The sequence below is a fragment of the Orbicella franksi genome, chromosome 2, assembly GCF_964199315.1.
Source record: "Orbicella franksi chromosome 2, jaOrbFran1.1, whole genome shotgun sequence".
Classification (NCBI taxonomy): Eukaryota; Metazoa; Cnidaria; class Anthozoa; order Scleractinia; family Merulinidae; genus Orbicella; species Orbicella franksi.
In genome coordinates, this window is record NC_138146.1 from 39,186,589 (window position 1) to 39,204,142 (window position 17,554).

The window sequence follows — 17,554 nt, forward strand, 5'->3', positions numbered from 1 at the left end:
TTTTCCGGTTCTTTTTTCCTATCAAACCTGAAAGCAGAAAATATGTATTTTTTAGTTTTATTCCACTAAAGATACGTGCATAACCGAGGTTCCATACTCTTGAATTGGTTGCAAAGATCATTACAAAAAGAGGAAAGATGAAATGGATAATTAGCAGATATCTACGTATTAACGTTTAACATGTTTAATAAGGTTTTAAATAAGGCCGTCGTTTCAACTACGGGAAATGTGTCCGAAAGCACTGAAAGAACCTCATTTTCCAAATGCAAGTAACTGAATTACGCTGAGAAGCTCTAAGTCAGAGATGACGTCACTTATTATATGGCTGGTTTCGCGAGCTTGTAAGATGAGGCAAATCTTGTGCTGAGATTGGCTACCCGAGTGGGCAAGATAGCGCCATCTTGTCCGCTCAGGGTTACCTTCTGTTTTCCCACAAGATACTGTTTATACCACGTCTCTATCTATATATACACACGCAAAACAAAACAAAAATATTATAACACCAACATCCAACCATCTTGACCGAACACTCTTGGTCAATAGTCCATGCTGTTTTCTACGACAAAATTTGCATTTAAACGGAAGGTGTAGACGGGTACATACATGTAAATAGAGGATATTACACGGTGGGGCGAAGATGAATTTTATTTTGGAGTGGTAAAAACAGTATTTTACGAACGAGCGCAGCAAGGGGGTAAATTGTTGTTTTCAACACGAGAAAATAAAATTCATATCTTATAGCCACTGAGTAATTCTCTTTTTATTATACAGACAAACTGACTGGTTGCACAAACAACCGAGAAAATGCGGGAGATAGCGTCATCAATAGCCTCTCTAATGAGGATATTGCCTATATCATCATGGCAAAATTACAAGACTTTGTATGGGAAGTTTTTACGATCGATTCGGTGTCTGCTGATTTGAAGCGATTTCAGCGAGTTATTTATAGCCTTCTAGATTCTCTGTGGATTCCACGGTGAACTGTGGTAACTGGACAAATGAGAGCGGTATAACTTCTCATGAAGTACCGTGGCGCAAGTAATGAAGAGAGCGAAGAATACCTTGACGTCTTAGCTTTCCAAAGTAATGAGAGTGTTGTGCCTTTGAGCTGTCGAGTCTACACGCAAAAGTACAGGAAATAGTTCATTAACCTGTGAGAAGTTGAAGATCGGCATATGATGAATTTATTATGAAGAAAGCTTCCACTTTCACTAATGCACACCAGCTGGAGGCGCCATCGCCGAATGATATATTGATATTCAGATTTCAAATGATTCCGTTCAGTTTGACTCTCGTGGTACAATCTCAAAATGTATCGAACAAAACCCCTTTTTACCAAGGTTATCATGAACTTATTAACTTGCGTTCTAACAGCGTGTTCTGTGTTCGGTAATGGTTTCATTCTGGGAGTTCTTGCGCGGTTATATCGTTCCGAACGGTTCCGAAAATTTTGGTCGGTAACCTGGCTGCGGTAGATCTACTCAACGCTGCCACGAACTTGCCGTTCCATATGATGTCCATCTCAGAGGTCAGCTGGTTCAGAGGAAAAACTTTAGCACTGATTACAACCTTCATTAACCGAGCCTTCATAACTTTGAACCTAACTTCGGTTCTAGCTATGGTAGCAAATGTGTACCTGGCCATTTCGTTTGATCTCAAGTACTTTACATGGAAGACGAAGAAGAAAGCCTTAGTTTGCGTTTGTATCATCTGGCTTGTCAATTTGTTGATGTTATTCTTGTTTGCCATCCCGTTACTCGATATCAATCTTGATGATTCTCACGTTAATGAATACAGAGAGGAGATCTTTCAACAAGGAAAGAATTTTGCTGCAGCGTTAGTGGCATTATTTATTGTTTGTTGCGGAGTTTGGGTTTCCTAACAGCTCGTGCCATAAAATGAGGAAGAAGAAAAAGAAGGTAAACATGATTCTCAAAAGCCACACCATAATTGTGGTACATCATAAACTAAAAAAAGCACAATGTTTTCGATAGTAACGTGAATTTCGGCGCTGGTATAGGAAGGGCCATCATTATACATTCAGTCAAAATGCTATCTAATACATTTTGAAATTAGTCACCAGCGTGTAAGCATCCGTCTGACTTCAGAGGAGGGTTGTTTCGAAAAAAGCACTATGGTGTCAATGTATAATGGCCTTTGGGCCTTATAACAACTCAAATCAGATTCTAAGAAAGAAAAGATGCAGCTTTCAAAATATGGAAAGTTGCATCTTATATTTTTGTTTCGGAGCAAAAATGGAATTGCGAGTTTGTAATCCATTTTTGTTGCCGGCCTTGCTTCCGGCTGTGGGAATAATTGTTATTTTGTCTATCTAAGCCATTATTTTATGGCTTACGACAGTCTGGTTACGAATTCGTTAATAAGCGAAAAGAAAGTCGGTTATTTTCTACTAAGCATCTTAGTTTATAATAGAATTTTAACAGCATTCCTCGTGGGTATCTAAGTGATAATAGTAAACGTAATTTGAATTTACTTCCATGTCACCTTATAAATGCCTGTTTTACATGTAAGTCGATTGATGAAGTGAACATGACAGGTTTTGTACTAAACCAAGATGTCATACGTAACTTTCTAATTCTAAACTGGAGGCACATGAAAATTTGCAAAATGGTAAAGACCCGATTGAGTTCTTCACCCAGCAGTGTTTTCTCGGCAGTTTTTCCTTCTTCTCAATAGGACTCAGTAGGATTATAGCAAACGTATTAAGCTCACTTAGCTTAGCCTTGGGTAGATGCCAGGGGCTTGTACAACCACTGAAAAGGCGCGGTATAATCATAACATGGAAAAAGCTTCTTGAGGAAAAAAAATCAAACGACACCGACATAAACAATGATCCAGGCCTCAGTATAAACCGGCGAGAGCGATGTGCAGTGAGAATTATATTGGATATCTGTCATTCTACACAGCGTGCAGAGTGTGGGCAAAGATCGCCACATGACCATTTCTGAAGTGCATTTGTAAAAGTCACAACATCGATATTGATGCTAAAAACGTTCCTTTGAAATGTTTAGGAATTAAACATCGCCTCTTATATACAGTAATGTTCAACAGTATAAATCATGGACTAGTGCGTAATTAAGAAATAATAAGCACAGTTTAGTCATTGCAAAGCCTAAAGTTTCAAGAGTTTCACAGGAGTAAAATGGAACTCTAACTATTTTTCTGCCTGGGAAATGGGATTTGGATCACTGGGACTGGGAAACAGAAAAAAATGGGAATGGGCTTGGTATTTGGGCAAAACAATAGGTTGGGAAATGGGATCTCGATCAAATTTGGGCTTAGAAATGGGACTTTGCATGCCACACACCTTTTTGTGAGGAACGAGAATCTCTCTTTTCGTTTTTTTTTCTTAGAGAGCAGAGATGAATCTACCTCCTCTTCAAGCTGAGGCTCGCCTGAAGTGTGATATCAAAGCTATCACAACTATAGCTATTACCATAGCAACGTACTTTCTATGCTATGTCCCTTCCATCGTGTATGCCGTGACGGGTCTGCAGAGTGAAAACCAGGCGGAGCATTTGGTTTGGGTTCAGTGCATGGTACTGCCTGTACATCTCAAGTGCTGTCAACCCGCTCATCTATTATCTACGAACCAACAGGTTTCGTTCTGCTTTCAAACAGTTCCTCAAAGATCCTTTCGGATCAAGCGACTTCAAAGAGAAGCCTCGCAGCCGCAGAAACCGCGAAGAAAAACGAAAAGTTAAAGGGGTCGAGTTAAAGAAGAGGGATGGTGAAACGACTAAAACCGGACAAATACGTGAAGTTCAGATCGATGTAAACCAAACAAAGTGAGAATATTCTGCAGTCGCAAAAAGGAACGATAGATTGATTTTATCCATTAACAATCTACCAGCTCAGGACCCTTGCATTTCAGTAATTTCATTTAGTTGGCGAAAATACTGAATGGAGAAAAGCTGGAAATTATATGAAGCGAAGAAAGTTTCAAAGTCATGTGAAGGAAACGGATAACAACAAGTGGGAGAGAAGGTGAGAAGAAAATGTTCAAGGACACAACATTTGAGAAATAAGCCTTCAGTTAGTAGTAACTTGGAATGGAAGGGATCTAGCTCTACTGACCCAGCACAAGACTCACTCGATTCAGTCACTAGACACATTATAGAAACATTAATTACGACCTTAAATATCTCGCGCACGACGAATTGTGAAAAAACGGTACCAATTTGAAGAGCACTAAGATTTCAAGGGGAGCATTCCTCTCGCCCTTAATTTAGATGTGCTTAGTTTCTTAACTGAAGAAGGGATTGATTTCCAGACTAGCACAGCAATTTTAGAGCAATTTTATTCCGTGAATCAGAAACATTCATCATTAGAAGCAAGAGGCTAGATCATAGTCTCTTGTTAGAAGTGGATCTAGGACTGCATTTGTTCTGACAAATTTAAGATCATGGATCGCCTTACAGATATTTCGTTGTCCGCTTTTCTCATTGGCTAACTTAAATCAGCACGATTTGCATCATATGTTCTTGAAATGAAAATTGAAAAAGTAGAAAAAGCGAACCTTGATAACGGCTATTAATCAACCGTGATTTATGTGAAATTAAAAAAGCAATCATCAGTGTACTGGAACAACGCCCATCTGCAAACGTCACATTTCCGTGTGAAAAAGGGGAAAAGAAGGAGGGAACGCATGCACGCAAACTACACCCCCCCCCCCCCCCCACCTCCTACAGGAACCTTGGTCGGGTCGCTGCGAAATGGCAGTTCACACGTTTTTCAGTCCCCTGGGAATGATGACCAGGTGTAAATTTGGCAGCAATCAGAAACGTTTCATCGTAAATGACGAATTCTTGGCTGTTTAGATGCGTCTTTTTCACAGATGTAATAAAATCCCAAACAGAGCTTAATGATAATTTGAACAGGTTGCTACCTGGTTGCTTTTGCACGCTTTTTGAACACAAACTGTCAAATTTATTATTAGAGCAAACCCAGAGATATTAAAAATTCAAATAAAATTTAGCTGTTTATATTACACAGCTTCTAGCCTTTTTACTGTGATCTCCACAGGTGCGAGTTAAGCTACAGTCTGTTCGGTTTGAACTCTTTGCCGATACTGAGGTACCGAACTGAGTTACTACTTGTACATCGTGGTCGATAAGTGGATAATTACTTTACAAAGAATATTTTGTCTTTTGAAGATGCACTTCCATCCATCTTTCTCAGCATAAAGTCGCTATATCTGAAATGTAGTGTTTTACCGACTTGAAACTTGTCTGAAGCTTTCCTACTTGCTTTCGGAAATTGTGGCTCACTAGGCTCTGTTAGTTCTCTGTTCTTTGGAGTAGCTTTCTTGGCATCATTTTTCGTAGTTTTTAACTTGATAAGAGGAAGTTTCACGGTGTCACTTACAAACATGTCAGTGTACTTTTTCCTTGCCGAAGGTTTGGCGTTAGGATCTCTGCAAACAAGTGGTCTGTATTTATGCACGTCAATTTCTGGCAGTTTGAAGCGAAAGTTCGCCTTCTTGTAAATACTGTAATTATCAACTTCGTGTACAGTTGTCAAATTGTCCGCGAAGTAAACTTTTGATTTGTTAAAATCCGGTTTGTCTCTGTTCCGAAAATAAGTTGAGGTTCGGCTATATTTTGACTTCATCGCACCGTTACGAAGTGTCCAGTTAAACAATGCTTGTGAACTCATCCCGCCATCTTCTCCGTACAAGCTTGTTGTCAGTTCTAGTTCGGATAGCAACCAACTTCACAATGACAAAATTATGGTCTTTTGATTCCAGTTTTGCTGAACTGAACACCACGCACGAAATCCCATCAGTTTATCACTTGGATAGCCGACCTCGAAAACCTGCTTGAGTACAAAGCAACACGGAATTTTGGTCATAAGCACAGCCAACACAACATCAAAGTAGAGAGTGTAAGAGCTCTTCGGATCCCTTCTGGCTTTATCACCTTGAACAATAGCGCTAAGTATGGATCCTTTCACGTTTTTTCCAAAGCAACCAAACCTCATGGGAAGGTTTCAATTGTTTACCTCTTCTTCGCGAATTGATTTATAAACAACCTTCGCCGTTCTTTTTTGTTGTAAAAAGACCTTTGAAACGTCAACTGCGGTGATACTTGTTTGTAAGAAATTATATATGACGGTAAAGTTTGTTTTGTGTTTGGTTTAACATGAAATACCGCAAGTGGAATAGGGAAGGACGAGTTAAGACACAGATTTTATTATCCTTACATTAATTACAAAATGCAAATAGTCCTTACGCAACTGAAATACTCCAGTGCCTTGTCTTTTGTCAAGTCAGGACACTGTTTTCCATAGCGGAAGCCTTAAATCTCTTTAACAATAAAGTAATTAAATTGTCCTTGACTTGTATTTGCTAATTTTAATGCTATTTTCGCAAACAATCCACCAGGTTGCAAGATTCTACAAAATAACAATGAATTGTTTTATGAAAAGACAGCAGGGTCACTGAATAACGATGGGCCAATTTGCTTCCAGCATTCAAACGTTTTAGCATATTGTCTGAAAGTTGAAAAACAAGAAAGAAATAACATGCAGCTGTCGGTAACGAAAAGGACTGTTTTGAATATCACGGAAAATTAAATTACGTTGTGAAGACACTTTACTGAATCCCTGGTCTATTTTGCAGAGGGAACAACTTTCTCTTTCTCGTCAAGGGGCCCACTAGCCACTATAAAAAATCAACAATGTTTTTTGTTTACTCTTGGTAAGGGTTATCTTTACATGATTGGCCAAATGACTCAATTACCCACTGAAGCAGCTAAACAGTTTCAGTTTAAGCCAAGTTTTTATTTTTTTTACAATATGTATTCAGGGACATCCAATTTAGCACAGTAAATGGAACCCTGATACAACATAAATTTGACAAAAATAGAGACAACATGAAAGTACTATATATGAGTCACAGTAAACGTATGCTGCAAAATAAGGAGATTTTGGATGCCGGATCTGAGGTAGCCATGTCATTTCGTTATTGACATGGCATACAAAAGCTTCGCTTTCGGCTCGAGTTGTACCAGCCATCCGAGAGAGCAAGATCAGGGTATGGAAGTTCTTTTATGAACCCTACGTCATAAGTTAATCTTTATGCTCTGAGGAATAAATATTTCTTTGGGAAGGATATTAACGCGCGAGAATCTCTGCTACTAGATACGAAGTGCTAATTACTGAAGAACAATCGGACCGAGTGGAGTACAATTCATAATGGTAATAGGACTGAGTGGAGTCCAATTCGGTCTGTAATCATGCGAGTGATTAACAAAATCGCACGAGCGCGAAGCGGGAGTCCGATTTGTTAATCACCAGTATGATTACAGACTGAATTGGACGACACGATGTCCTGTTACCAATTAATCAAAACTATGACAAAATTCGAGAAACGAACAAACCATCGATTGATCGCTGAACGATTAAACGTCGTTATGAATGCTGAAAAACACAGCAGTTTACTCAACAAAGTGTACCGCAACAGCGCGCGCAAAATGACGCGTACTGTCCAATTACAAGCATGACGCGTACACTGTCTAATTAATGTTCAAATCGGGCTGCTGATAGCCAATCACGTTCGAGAATTTTGTTATAGTTTTGGTTAAGGGAGTAATCAGGCGAGTAATTTTAAAATCGGACGAGCGTGAAGCGCGAGGTCGATTTGAAATTACGAAATTAAATGTCTTTTGAGAACTTCGTTGAGCGAAAAAGTCAGAAGCACTTTTCGAAAGTTTTAAAAACTGTAGAAAACACTGACGAAGCCATTAAAGAGCGCGTAATTGACGTGCAAATGGTGTAGGTATTCAATTACAGGTATCTAAATACAAAAAGTTGTAATTGGAAACCTGTAATTGGACACCCACGTGATCACGCATCGATTACGTGATCAATCATCTTCCAGAATTTTGTCATAGCTACGATTATGAACGAAACCAGAAATAAATGTTCTCCAGGAGCTTATGCCGATGTTCTCTGATTGGTTCAATTTCATTTTCCGTAAAAGAGACATGCGACCGAACCAAAGTAGGTCTGAACCCATACAAATGTTGTCATCCTGAGTCCGGCGACCGACACTGGTCCCACATGTAAGCGCTGAAATACCTTCAGTAAACCAGGGCTCCTGGGCATGCCTAAATATGCTGTACACACGAGAAGACGTAACCGGAGATTTGATCTTCGTTTACAAAGTTATCAACTTTGGATAGCGTTAAAGAAAACTTAGCAAACACCCACACATTTTGATCATCAAAATAAACGAGTTTCCTTCTTTTTCTTGCATGTAATAGAAGTCATTTACTCCGAGTTTCTATCAAGTTTTCGTATAAATCTACTACCGGTTCTATCACGAATGCCGTTCTCCGATTGGCTACGCTACTATCTATTCTTTAGTAGATAGTGAGTAGCCTAGTAGTGTGCGGTTGTTAACCAAATGCTGGCCGCTTATTTGCTTTTTCCTAATGTCTATGAAGAGGATTGCTAACGAGTAGTAGAATTACATAGCCAATCTCGTTCCCAGAGCCTACGTGTCTTTTGGTCAGCGTCTTGGCGCTGACCAAAAGACACGTGGGCTCTGGGAACGAGATTGTTACTGATAGGAATACATCATATCGTGAATCAATAAATATGTTGTTGTTGTTGTTTATTTTCAGTACCGTGATGCAAACATAACTTGTGCTGCTAACAGGATACCGTTTATAATTGTAGCATTAAAATACGAAATATTAATACTTTTATTACATTTACAGCAAACCATAATGACATTGAGTAATTTTACTTAGTTTATGAATCTTATTTATTTACACCTCTCTGCTACGAAGAGACTTTTAAATGTGAATGGGAACCATGCCAATTTTATTTGTAAATTAGTAATTAGTCAGACTTAATTGTCTCGATGCCAGAATTTCCTTATAAATAGCGTTCAGCGCTTTACAAATTAAGTCAATCCCCGACGGATGTTGTAGAACACCCCAGGGGTTTAGATCTCCCAACCACCTGGGTAAATCTTGGTCTCTTCTTCAATTTCTCTTCTGAGCTTAGGTATTTTTGAGCATCGGGCGACCTACAAAATAAAACATAACATTCCGATGAATTAAATTTGTGGGTAACAACGTACACAATAATAGGGAACTTGAGCACGCGCGTTTTTGAGACGTGGACGGCAACCGGAAGAGAAGATTTCGCTTGCTAGGACCGTATGGTCTCCCAGATTTTTGATACTACTCATTTCTAATGAAGAAAAGATACTTAGCAATGTGAATATGGTTGTGTGAGGACAAGTTAAAAGTGAAAGTAGCTCACTTCCGGCTACCGTCCGTGTCTAAAAAACGCGCGTGCTTAAGTTCCCTCAAGCAAATACGTAACTACTGTTCAAAATCGCCCTGTACACTGTGAATAAGTTTACGCATAAGAAACATACGCAGACGTAGAAAGGTGCTGTTTAAACATGCTAAACGAAGTGCCTTTTGTTTGGTTTCAAACAAAGGGCGCTAATTATCAACATCTTACCGCCTGTAACACCTTAACCTTTTTTTCCAGTCCTTAATTCCTCTTGTAACGGTATACAAATGGATAACCATTGTATTTCCCTTGCAGATTGTGAAAAATGCAGCTTCCCTCGCTATTTTACGTCAATCATATTTACTGGTCAATGACGGTAAATTTACTATCTATCTATCTATCTATCTATCTACTTACATCTTCACACGGCTGATGGCATCTGCCATTTCTTTAGTCCTCTTATGATTATTTCCTAGTGTGGAACTCAACATGTTATAGCCCTAAAGAGTGAACAAAAGCATTTCTAAATCTCACATTAACATGAAAAACCGACTTGGAAAAGAAAAGTTTTAACATAAGACACACGGGTTCTCAAAAGGTATGTCATTAGCTGCCTTCACAACAAGGCATTTGAGGAAACTTTCAAAAGATTCAAACCTAGGGATCACGGGAAACTTTATGAGTTATGATCTCGTTGATTATTCAGCATCAGAATGGCTACACTGATCCACCAATGGAAACTGAAGTATGAAAATGTATTAGATGCAAAAGACATCTGCTGGGGAAACAGGTGGTCACAAACTTTTCAATAAGAATTATAATTCCCAGAATCCCACTCCATTGAAAACCCTGATGTTAGCCTTAGTAATGAACAACAATGCAGCCAAACATGGTGTAATGAATTACCTTGGTCAGCCATTTCAAAGCTTGTTGTGTACGTCCTTGTTTAAGTCTAATGCTTCCCAGCATCTGATATGAAGCAGCCGCCTGCTCACTTGGGTCACCATACAACACTACTTTAGCTTCTGCCACTGATCTCTGAAGGGACACAGCGTCTTCAAGACCACCATCACGGACTAACAGACGGCTCAATTCATCCTGAGTGGGTTGAGAATTAGGAAACAATTTATTTCATATTTAATATATAATTATGTTATTTCTTTATTATTTCTTTGCCATTCAAGAAAAACATATATGATTGCATTTGTGAAAACCGTGTCAATGAAAAATGCGTTCCTTTGCACAAAATGACCTACAAAAACTTGGAGTACGTGCATTTAAGTTACTTGGTGCAAATGAATCCTAGCGAAAAAAAGAGCAGGGAAGGGAAGATTAGAGAGTGGAGGAAAAAAAAGACTGTATATGATATGCTTCTGATTTGGGTTAATACATATATCACGTATAGATTCCAAAGACAAATTGGGTTTTGGGAGGGCCACGAGTTTATCGGTCAATGACTGTAAAGTGTTTTTACCCTCATTAAATAAAGTTACTTACTTACTTACTTACTTTCCTGGGTTTTTTAACCGATCTATTCAACAATTTAAAAGCTCTCTCTATCCCCTGTAATAGTAAACACTGATGGCAGGACACTAAGGTTAGAGTTTCAATAATAACAGAGTAAAGTTCTGGTAAACAAACCTGAGCCTTGATAGTTGAGTTGTGGTAAGGTCCTTTGTGTTTCATGTATAAAGTAATGGCATCTTCAAGGTATTTCTTTGCTTTGTGACCATTGTCATTGTCAGTGATGTAACCAGAGGCCACAACAAATGAAGAGTCAGCAACTTCCACTGAATCTTCTCCAAATCTGCCACACAAAATAAAATAAATTGCGAAAATTAGAGAGGAAGCCACATGCTGCTTTTCATGTGGGTCCTCCATCCTGGTCGAAAAATAAAAACTAGTGAGACAATCTCAGATAGTGCAGAGTGTAATTACGGCTCTGATGCAGTAGTCACATATGTCCTTACCCATGCCGATCTCTCCCTTGGTAGTCAACTAGACCTTTTCCCCTTGCAGAATATGAGCAGACAAAAACTTGATAAGACGTAATCTTAGCATTGTATAAGTTTCATGTTTGTATTTTCTTTCAAGGCCCAAAAATAACTTACAATTACCGTTTGTCAAGACGGCTTTGAATTTTATTGTGATGTTTTACGCTGAGTTTCAGTCCTTTTAAATTCAATAATATGCAGAAGTGCCAAATATGACAATTCTATTTTTCACTCCAACGTATGTAACTTGATACTTTTGTTTTCCTCGCCGAGCTATGTAACATGATACCCTTGTTTCTTCAAAAATATAAGAAGGATGTGTATTTTTTTACTTACTGCTGGAGATAAATGGAATAACGCTAAATATCTCATGAAAAATCGAAGAGGGACGATTTTGTTTTACTCCAAACGGAAATTTTCATTTCACAGAAAAACAAGAACTAATCTAATTATCAAGTAGTCACGTCCAGTCACGGAATAGTTCGTTCTTATTCACGTCAAACTAAAATACAATGCTATCGATTAATACAACAGAGGAGCAGACTAGGAGCGTTTCAACGAGTAGTATTGAAGGTAGAGATCGAAATTATATTCTACATCGGTGAGAGAGTCACCTCAGAGACTGATGATATTAATTGGCGGTTTCATTAAGTGCCACGGAGTCTGCGGCAATATTTGCGAAGTTCTTGTGTCACAAATTTATTAGTTTTACATGTAACTAACGCGGGAAAGTTTCGGCTGAATATAAACTTTTTGCTCCCTTCATAGAAGTTGAAATAGACGAGCCGCTAGGCAGAAGCATTCTTTATTTGAACCCTGGCAAACACGCAATACATAAAACAGCTGACGACATTTCTTGAATCGAGCTAAGGGTGATTCCAGATGATACGCAGTCACAGTAGCGTTATTTGCACTAGAAAAGGGAGAACTGACGTTACCTGAAATACAGCTGCTGTCCCTGGTCAAAATAGTTCAGTTCTGGCCCTCTCTCTGTCAAGCAACGCTACAGTGGCGTTGCGTGACAGAGAGAGGGCCAGAACTAGACACTGAAGGCTAAGTTATCTGCGCATGCGTTTCAAGAAAATTGATTTTGTTCTTAAGAGAATAGCACCACTAGGATAGCAAGAGATTTGCGAAAACATATATAGGTTTGTGACGTTGTCACAAAGTAACGTAAGTATGATATGTTTTACATAGTAAACAGAGGTACCTACCCCACCTCCTTATCACAATGTTAATTAATTAACTGAAATTAATTAATTAAACAAACATTAAAGTTTACACCTCATTGTGTTACTAGCTTAGCAAACAGCAGCCCCCTAAACCATCCCAATAGTGCACTCTGCACTAATGACCCCCATTACATTAGAAACTACAATGGTGGACAAAATTCCTTGGGACACTTGCATCATTGCATGAATTATCTGTTTTTTAAAAACGGAGTTTGAAAAAGCACTTTTATCCTTTTCAAAATTCGTTTCTGCCCCCCCCCCCCCCCCCACCCCATACAATGTTGAAACCCTGGAGAAATGTTCAACATTGTAGGTGGGGTGGGGGAGGGGCTGAGCAAGTGTAGTTCAATTCACGTGTGACTGTTTGTTTGGCGCGTGCGAAAAAGCGCCACAAGTGCAAATTTGTCCCAAGACTTTTGACCATGATTGTAGACAATGAACGTAGTTTTCTCTAAGGTTTCACTGTGAATCACAGTAGACTGGAGTTCTTAAGCTTAATTTATCATTTCTAAGCAGTAATACACAAAATAAGAAAACAATTTCAAAGTCTTTATTTCTGAGATGCTGATGATTTACCTTAATTTACTGATGTCATGAGCCTGCAAAAAAAGTTTTGTTGCCCTTTCATGACTGGATGCATCACCTTGACTGCTTTCTGCTCGTGCAAGACATTGATAAATGGGAATCAGTTCTTTGCTGTCTTCTCCATAATGTTTCTGAGCAACTTCCAGTGCCTGCAAATATACAGTAAACAAATGATGACAAAATGTCGCCAGTGGCTTTATAAATTTTTTGCTCCAAAAAAGGGAGATATATATATATGGCGGATAATTAATCGTAGTTGTGTATTCTGTGTTGCAAGGTTGTCCAGTTGGCTATTTACAAAACATAGTCAAGGAATTGAACTCAGGACTATTGAGACCAAATCCAACAGCACTTAAGTCAGGAAGGAGGTCTTGAATGCCACAACCATAACTTGCTGTTCACTAGAAATTTACACACACTGTAACATTGGAGGTCTGGGACCAAACAAAATAATCAGCATAAGCAAGTTCATTTCTGGAGCTGTCTGTTCTTCATGTGTTTCAAATTTTATTTAAATCAGTTATCATTACAAAATGCATCAACTAATTAATTACAGTCAAATAATACCTTTTCAAAAGACTCCAGAGCATACCCTGGTTTATGTGCCTTAAGGCTGACACGACCAAGAGACATCAATATTTGAAGCCTTCTGTCTGGGTCTTGATACTTAAACCCCAGTTCCTCTCTTTCTCTTGATACTAGTTCTGCTTTCTTTAAACTGTGCTCTGCTTTCTGGGTGCTGTGAAGGATGGACAGAGTCTGACTAGTAAAGTTATATTTTGTAAGCTCCATGAATTGTAAAATCAGATGCCTTGAGGGGTAGGTTAAATCAAGAGGATTAACTGTTGAGAGCAGCTGTCAGTGTTTCAGTCAATACCAACATGTAGTAGAAGAACAGTCTAGAAAGGTTGTATTTCCAATCCTCTTTGGATGGGATGCTACTTCATTACCAGGTTACCCTGGTAACCATTAATATACCAGGGTGGAGAGAGGCACTGTGTGTTGCCTAAGAATGCAACACAATGAACCCAACCAGAGCTCTCCCCAGACTACTCAAACAGGAGTCAAGCACACTAAACATTAGACAATACACCTCCAACTGTATCACATTTAGAACAGTGTTGAATATACAACCAGTCAAACAAATGGTCAGGGGAAGAAGAATCGGTGTATTAATAGATAAATAAAAAAATTAACAGGAATTTGCAGTGGCACATCCCATGGAGAGACTCTTTGCCCACTGTTTCCAGATTGAGTTGGAACAATTTTAGAAGTGCCAGTTTTTGTGGAGGGAGGAAAACCAGAGAACCAGGAGGAAGACCCTCAGAGCAAGGCGAGAACCAACTACAAACTAAACCTACGTCAAGGATTGGAATCTGGGCGACATCAATGGGAGGGAAGTACTCTCACTAACCACTATGCCATCCCTGTTCCCCTGATAGGATGTAAAAACGTCACAAGATTGGACTCTAACAACTAAAAAACCTTTTTAATTCTTACTTACTTCTTCATGGCAACATGCGCCTGTCCCATAATGAGATAAATTAACTCCATGACAGGTAACACATCAGATTTATCATAAACCTGTCTCCCTTGTTGTTTGGCAGCATCTGCTGCAAGCAATACATCACGGGCATTCCCAGCATGAAGTAGGGCTTGTTGAGCCAAACCTGATAATATGTAGAAAATGTAGAAAGGGATTTAATCCCCCTTTCATTACTTCTGTCATCATGTACATTCAACGTTTTTGAAATTATTTTCTATGTACAATGTACATTAAATAATACACCACATTCCTTTTGCATTTTGATTGGTTCTTAATTATGATCAATTGGAGGATGGATGCATAGATGATGTCATTTAACATATAATTGGCTCCCTTCATATTAAGTAATCGGTCAAAGAAGACGTCAAAAAGTGGTTAGAAAATCAGTGCCAACTCAGCTATCAACTCGTGTTCCACTATTTTGTTCTTAACACATTTTGACATCATCTGTGATCAATTACCTGGAATCTATTTAAATAGATGTCAAAGCGCTGTTAAACTATGTTTTATAAACACTTTTTTTAGCCTTTAGGAGTAATAAAGTACTGCTATATGCATTACAGAATTTACACTTTAGAATGTACAAGAAAGTAACATCTTTTCGGGATACTTTGAGCAATGAAATGAACCAAAAGTGTAACATTATGAAACTAGGCTTCACCCTATTTATTTACAATCAATTTTGTACAATCATCAAAAAATGCCTTATAATATGATACAGCTCCTTTAAGTGCCCTTTGCATGTAACCTCAAAATAACTCCAGCCAGATTTTAGTCACCAGCTGTTCATTTAATACTGGTTGAATTAACAAGATTCTACCTAATTGTCCTGTAATTTACTTTGTCTGTACACACCTCTTTGTTCAAGATATGCTTGGGACAGCTTGGAGTAAGCTTTTGCCAACTTCCAGTGATTATCTCCGTACACAATTCTAGTCAAAGCTACACAACGAACACGATCATACACAGCTCTCTCATCTCCCATTGTGGCAAATTGCTTTGCTTGTCTCCGGTAGTTTTTTAACAATACCTCAGGTGGAGCTAAACCTGATTAAAGTGAACACATTACATACTTGGTAAGGGTGAAGTTTGTTCCCAGGGATCATAAGGATCAGTCCCTATATGTTTATTACTGACAGGAAACACTTATATGAGGCAAGTGCAAACCACTAATCACTCACCATTTTGGTTAATATATATTTTTTTAATATTTAGATAATAATTAAACTTACACTATGTTTTACTTTCCATTTCACAGGAAAATTTCTCAAAACATAATTTACTTGGTGAGTTCTCCTTTGCATATTTTTATCTTTTAGGGCATCCAACAAATTTGGCACTAAAATACAGCTTTGCGCTTCAGAAAAAGACAAATACAGCTTCCCTTTAGTAACACATACTACACCTTGCACAAAGCAAAGTAAAGTAAAGTAAAACTTTAGTTAAGTAACAGTGTAACAGATCAAGTTACAAAGTAACAGATCGAGACAGACTGGTTTCTAATTCAAGATGGTGCCTGGGAAAAACTGTGATCAGACTGGTTTAATTTCAGTGCAGACAAAGTAATCTGATTTTCATTTTATCACACAGCTACCTTTGAAAGTCTCTTGATACCACTTTGTATTCAAAACCACCACGTTAATATTTTTCAGAGACAACTCACAAAGAACACTCAACTTGGAGTAGGGCTGTGCTCTAGAAGTGCCCGGGTGCCACAGGCAACTAAATTTTGACTTTGGGTGAGTGGAAATACTCACTTTTTTTCATAAAAGCTTAAATGCTGGACACCCAGGATTTCATGGTTGGGAAATTTTTCAAAATTTTTCTTAGACCACAGCCATGGCTTAGAGATAAGCGATCTATGAATAATTTGTACTTGCCAAACAGGAGTCAGTTGTCAACACTATAACTACAAACCTTGAATATAATCTGCAGACATGTTGGCATTTTCATGTTCTCCATGATCAGAATCATCTGAAGAAGAGTATCTTTTCACTGAAATTCCCATTTGTTTGGGTCTGCTGCCTGATGCAGATGGAATATGGATAACCCCTGGAATGACATTTTTCTGCCATCCTGTTTGAAAGTCAGCAATTTGTTATTGTTAGCTATAAACAAGATATACTCAGCTATATACAGCTCATATCTTCCATGTAGGGCAGCTGAAAATTTCAAGGGACATAAAATTTGTTCAGTAAAAGCAGCCAGCATTAAGCTAATAAACAGATAAAAGATTAACTAAAATTATTCAGTTCTACCTTGACAACAAAATTTGTGGAAAAGTACAATAACTGGAGTCAAAGAATATCATAACAGTGGGAGTGGGGGGGGGGGGTGGAAAGTGTGCAACTTGAAATGGATGTTGTGATATAAGCAGAACATGATATGTGAAAGTTACTCACAGAAAACCTTTTTAGTTTACTGTCCGATTACAGCAGCTCGTAATCAACCAAAAACCGCTCGTTCTCCCATTTGTGTGATCACTCGTGAAAATATTTAATGTGCATGTTAAGAACCAATCACATTCAAGAATGTTCTGATCAAATTAAAACTGCATTGCATAATTTACTACTGAAAATGCCTAGTTTTCTTTCTTTATTAAAAATATAATATTGAAGAAAAAGGATAAAATAACAACCAAACCTGAAAGATCGAGCTCTTCGCTATCACTTGGTGTGTCGGTCCTGCTAAGACTCGCGTCACTTTCTGCATGAACAGCAGCTGAAGGCACCTCAAGTTCCATCAAGATGACCAAGATCGTCTGTCATACTTTGAAACGCATCTAAATCTTCCCAAAATTCAAACAGAAGATAGTGACCACCAAGATAAATTCAAAATTGTTCTGCCTCCACGAAAATCTACTTATTACAAGGCCTAATACATTGTCACAGAAAAACACAACCGCGCCATTTTTCCAA

General features: G+C 38.4%; 1 protein-coding gene and 1 pseudogene across 1 annotated transcript; one reads left to right on the plus strand and one right to left on the minus strand.

Moving 5' to 3' along the window:
- Positions 1 to 1,214: 1,214 nt before the first annotated feature.
- Positions 1,215 to 3,813, plus strand: LOC145474115 (uncharacterized; annotated as a pseudogene).
- Positions 3,814 to 8,544: 4,731 nt separating this feature from the next.
- LOC145479830 (tetratricopeptide repeat protein 23-like) lies at positions 8,545 to 17,545 on the minus strand. The gene is made up of 10 exons (XM_081458290.1): positions 17,280 to 17,545; positions 16,554 to 16,712; positions 15,492 to 15,683; positions 14,595 to 14,760; positions 13,658 to 13,829; positions 13,082 to 13,239; positions 10,921 to 11,086; positions 10,186 to 10,377; positions 9,697 to 9,779; positions 8,545 to 9,061 (listed from the first exon to the last, which is right to left on the minus strand). Exons 1-10 carry the CDS (start codon positions 17,377 to 17,379, stop codon positions 8,941 to 8,943), a joined length of 1,509 nt encoding a protein of 502 aa, XP_081314416.1. The 5' UTR covers positions 17,380 to 17,545; the 3' UTR covers positions 8,545 to 8,940.
- Positions 17,546 to 17,554: the final 9 nt, after the last annotated feature.